General features: G+C 32.9%; 1 protein-coding gene across 6 annotated transcripts in view; it reads left to right on the forward strand.

Moving 5' to 3' along the window:
* RALGPS1 (Ral GEF with PH domain and SH3 binding motif 1) overlaps positions 1-5,483 on the forward strand; it is a 109,732-nt gene that overhangs the window by 21,413 nt on the left and 82,836 nt on the right. For all 6 annotated transcript variants that reach the window (XM_040531469.1, XM_040531465.1, XM_040531463.1 and 3 more), the window contains 4 exons: positions 507-557; positions 1,056-1,139; positions 1,587-1,676; positions 2,811-2,903. In XM_040531469.1, coding sequence (XP_040387403.1) covers positions 522-557; positions 1,056-1,139; positions 1,587-1,676; positions 2,811-2,903 — 303 coding nt within the window. In that variant the 5' untranslated portion in view covers positions 507-521. The remainder of the gene's footprint in view (positions 1-506; positions 558-1,055; positions 1,140-1,586; positions 1,677-2,810; positions 2,904-5,483) is intronic.

The following is a 5,483-nucleotide window of genomic DNA, read 5'->3' on the forward strand; positions in this document are numbered from 1 at the left end:
TTTTCATTGAAATCACAGGATATCAGCTGTTGAACCTAGTTCAATGTTTCATTAACATTCTGGTTTTCAAAGTGATGTTTCATTTGTTTCAAATAAGATCCTACCTATAATATCTTCTTCACAAAAAAAGATCTGGATATGTGGCTACATTATTCTTTTGTCACTTCAGAAAAAAATCTGATGAATCTGTTCTTTAACAATAATGCAGAATACACAGATGAGAGCTGCTGTTAGGTAGAAATAATGACATGTTGCCACTCAGGATGGTGACATTTTTGCACGTGGTATGTCCCCTATGTGTAAGGTCCCTTCCAATCTCTAACGTTCTGTGATTCTGTGATATCAGCTTGGACAGGGGTGGCCTGATTCTGGACTGATTGATTATGTTCTGTGGAGGAAATACTACCGTTTGGTTTGAAGTTACTCAAGTGTCACATCAAGCAGATGTAAATACATGATTGTTAGCTCTTCATATTGCATTATTTAAAATTTTATCTTTATTGCAGAGCCAGATTACGTTAATGGATATGCCAGTATTTAAAGCTATACAGCCTGAGGTAGGTTTTTTTTTAAACTGTTTACATTTTGAGATTTCAGTACCTGTGGATATGTAACCATTTAATTAAGGGTGTTTCATTCTAAAATGCTCAACTTCTTGCAGTTCACTAATACTCTTCTAGGCTTGTTCCTTGTTAGCCCTGTGAGTCTGTAACTGAGCCTGATTTACTGTGATTTCCCAGCTGTCTTAAAAGGAGATGACTGTGCTTTTCTGCAAGTCTTTATGTCCTGCTCTGTGCAAGAGTTTATTCTGGATAAATATATAACGTGTGAAAATTGACTGCTCTCTTTTCTGCTCCCATCAGTTCACATTAGATTTCAGTGCTTGACTTATGCCTCTAGTTATAACCTGTATTTTAGGCTTTCATTTTCATTGAACTGGTGCCTTGGATTGGTTTTAGTAAAATGTGATAGACGCTGCTTTTATAAATTCTTTTATATTTTTATTGTTTTTAAACATTACTGACTTTGGATGCAATTTTTGATGTTTTTCCTAGGAGTTAGCCAGCTGCGGGTGGAATAAGAAAGAAAAACATATCCTCGCTCCAAATATCGTTGCCTTCACTAGGAGGTTTAACCAGGTATTATTTGATGAATGTGTTGAACAGGTACTGTAGTTTTCAAGTACAAAGTGAAATAGTACTACTCGTATGAATATTTTTATAAATGAGGATCAAGATTTTTAAATGACAGTTCTTTTTCTCAGTTGCTTTGTCCACGTTTTTTCCTGTTGTACCACTAGACTATAAGTTCCTAATAATTTTTGTTGGTGTGTCATTGTAGAAAATTAGCAATTCTTTTCCTTCTTTTTCTGCGTTCCGTCTGTTTCTTCAGTTATCTTAGTGTCAGCTCACTTCTGTACTTACTTCTTATATCAATGCTAATGCTTTGGGGTAATATTCAGATGAGAACTTAGGGGATCAGACCTCTTTTATTTTCCTACTCTGTTTTCTCCATCGAACATCATGAAACTATTTAATCAAGTTCTTTTTTGTAAATAAATTCAGTCACATCTCTTTACTTTATAGGTCAGTTTTTGGGTTGTACGAGAAATATTAACAACACAGACCTTAAAAATAAGGGCAGAAATACTGAGCCATTTTGTGAAAATTGCTAAAGTAAGTGCATATTTATTGTACTGTCATTTAAAATGTTATTTCCTTTTTATTTGCTTCTACACTACTCCTATGAACCATTTTTGGATTACATAGGGTAACATTCTGGGTATTTTTAGCACATCTGCTATGTTGTATGACATGAATAAGACAAAGGTATGATATCAATTGTTCCTATTTTGTTTAAAACAAAAACAAACAAAAAAAAATCATACCCAGTTCATTGTGAATTATCTTGTGTTTTTGCCTAACAAAGTTAAAAATGGTTTCTTGTGCTGGCCAACTACATGTAGCCAATGCTGAACATGGTTGTAAACTGTTCTGTTTTCTCTCCCCCCATTCAAATGTATGTCTTTATGAAAAGAAATCTTGCTTCCAAAACAGCTATTGTGTGACCTCATTACTATTTGTAAAATATAGTTGTTCAAATAAAACTTAGAGTTATAAATCATAGAATCATAGAAAAACATAATCATAGAAAAAAGCTCACAGTTTGAGAACTGTTTTTGTAAGTCATTCTTAACATTTAAAAATAAATATATTTATTTTAAGAAGTATTTTTCTGTTTCGTGACCTATGGTTATTTTGTGTATGAATACCGTGACACTTTCTAATATTAGTAAGAAGATGGCAGGTAGATCAAAGACCTGAGTACTAATCTTGTATATGTGAAATAGCTTGTGAGTGGTGGGATATGTAGATTAGCATAATATTTTCCATTTAATACAAAAACAATTTTTCTTGTATTATGAGTATTTTCAGTGAGTTTACATAGCAGTTTTGTGCTTATGGAGAAGAGAACGTACCTAAACAAGTTCCTGGCACAAATTCATAGTCCAAGTACTAGGAGAATGGTCAACCCGGAGACACTGGGTTATTCTTAGAAGAGTTTTCATGTCCTTTGCAAAATGAAAAGCACTGCCCTCCTTTTTTATTTTTCTTTCCTTCTTTTCCCTCAGTAGAATCACAAATCTTCATCAGATGCTCCTGAGCAATGAATCCATCCATCATTCAAGGATGAATTTTACATCCAGCCTCTTTCTACAATTTACAAACTACAAGGGCAGCAGTTCTAATTTTACTGTATTCTGGAACTATAGGAAAATTTTAGCTAAGCCAACTTTTTTTTTTTTCCAGAAGCTTCTAGACCTCAATAACCTTCATTCTCTTATGTCTGTGGTGTCAGCACTGCAAAGTGCACCTATCTTCAGACTGACCAAAACCTGGGCTGTAAGTGATCCCTTGACTGTTGTCTCTTCTTTCTTGTTTGAATTCTGAGGCTTTCTGAATTGATGAATTATGTGCCCTGGGAGATGATTCTTTACATTCTTGCTGTTGTGGCACTGTCACAGCAGCAGTAGTAATTTGGTATGTGGCTTTGGAAAGCAGAGATTAAATGACTGCATATCTTTTAAACAATCTGTTTTCCTGAAGAAGTTTCTTGTTTTCCTGTCTGTTTGAGAAGCTACTAATTATACGCTTGAGAGGACTTCAGTTGATAAATAATCTCAGCAGGCCCTTGCATGAGAGTGTGTCTCAGTATCCCATTGTCCAAATCATAGTGTCATTAATATATTGGGTAATAGGGAAAAAAAGATATTGCTAGTTTAGAAACACTAATTCTGTGATTATTGTACAGTGTGTTTCAATTTTTCATTTATATTGGAAATGCAAACATTGTTAATTTCATCTTCAGAAATTCATTCCCTTGATGGCAGAATTCATCAGTTAAATTTACCATGTTTTTGCTGTTTCTAGAAAGTAGAAAACACAATTGTAATGTAGTCCTACTGTATGTAATACTTAAATATACAGAGGCTTAGGTAATTCTCAATAATTTCAAATTTCACTCAACACGGACTACATCAACTGTTTGGAACTTATTCATAAAGATGGCTATACTTAACTTTTTTACCCAAGTTCATTATCATGCCTTAAAATGTCTAACTTTTTATGGTTTGAATGCTCAGAATTAGGATCTAGTCTAATAAAAAATATATGTGCCTGCTGTTCTGAGCAGCTTGATGAAGTTGGAACTTAAATAGGGAAAATCACGCATATGAAATCAAGCATGTGAATACTTAATTTCAGGACTAAGACCTAAAGAAATTTTAAGAACTCATGTAACAAAACGTAGTGTATTGCACTTATTACAATGATAGTTTGAGAGCAAATACTAACGTATTTAAGGAACTTAATTTGACATTAAAAAAGCAATACTAAAATATGACGTGCACAGTTGAATTTAGAATTCAAAATATTACTCTGTAACTTTGAATGTGTAAAACATTTCTATACAAAATGAGAAACATTTCTTTTTCTAAATATTATTACCGATCCTTTAAAAAGCTACTGCCTTTTAAGTGATTTTTGCTGCAGCTCTCAAAATATTTATTTCACTACTATAAAATGTTTTTTCCAAGATTTCATTAGAAACAAAATAACCTTTGCTCAATTCTTTTCTAAAGTCTTTGGTGACATAGAACCCGCAGGAATTATTTTTATTTCAGCTACAAAAGGTAAAATTATACAATGACACAGTTCAGCAGCTTGAAAATTATATTTATTTACTTTTTTATTAAACTGTTTTAAATGCAATCCCAGGTGATTGAATCAATATCATCCATTTGGAGACATAGCCCCTGTCCCAAATCTAAGACTTTTTATAGTCACCAGTAGTTCTGAAGTACAATACAATGCAGAGTTAGAACCTCAAAGAATTTGCAGTGCTGTTCAGAAAGAAAACAGCAACACTAATCTGAAGTCTTTTCACTCTTTTTTTTGTACTTTTAATGTTGGTTTGTTAACAGCTGTTACTTAACTATCTGTGGTATGTGCTGTTCCACTGTTGCAGAAGGCCTCAAGGCTTCCATCAGCAATGCTGGTTTACTGATGACTCTTGTTAACTCCATCCTGTTCAGAATGAGACAGACTGAAGCCATTAACTCATGCATATCCATTGCAGTATTTTTGATGAGAATGGGCAAAGTCAAAATTCTGTAGAAACAGAACAGCTAGATTTATGAGCCTTGCACTATGACGGTTGGAATTCTAGAGAGGAAGAGATCCAATGGAACTGCTGCTTTTTGTCAGAAAGTACAACCACAAGAAGCCAGCGTACGATGCAATAATTCTCCATTCACTGTAACACAGTTGGCTTTTAAAATCATCTTAAAAACTTTACTGATGTATCTAAAAACAGCTGAAATTGAGAATGTGTTTTTTATACCTACAGTTGCATATTTTATGTTTGTTTTCATCTTTTGTTGCTCTGGTATATTTTGCATTGTGTTTTTTTTCTGATTTGCTATAGTACCTCCAGTAATATAAAACAGAAGTGTAAATATCATAGCAATTTTCTTTTCTTAGACTTTTTGAAAAAAGTTTTGTGATAATTTTAATAAAACACTGTTGAAATGGCACTATTTGTTGCTATTTGTACTTTCAAATTCAATAAGATTTTTAGCAATTCTGGTAAACTATGAAAACTGGTGACTTTAGAGGAAAAAATGTATGTTATAAATTTAGTATTGCAGAGGTTATTCAAAACTGTGAGGTAGTGATATGTGGATCCTTGATGATAATCAGAAATAATAATCATATTTGTTCATAATTCAGGATTTAAGATTTTTTTAAATTAACAGGTAGCACTTTTTCAAACATTATGCTGCTTTGGGTGGTGGTGATGAATTGAATTTTAATTTGACTATGCTTTCCTTTACTGTGAGTGATTTGAATAAATCAGTATTTGTTGTTGTCTTTATACAGATTCTTCATTTGAAATTTGTATGATATTCTTTTTTTTTCTGC

Source organism: Cygnus olor, chromosome 19, assembly GCF_009769625.2.
Source record: "Cygnus olor isolate bCygOlo1 chromosome 19, bCygOlo1.pri.v2, whole genome shotgun sequence".
Classification (NCBI taxonomy): domain Eukaryota; kingdom Metazoa; phylum Chordata; class Aves; order Anseriformes; family Anatidae; genus Cygnus; species Cygnus olor.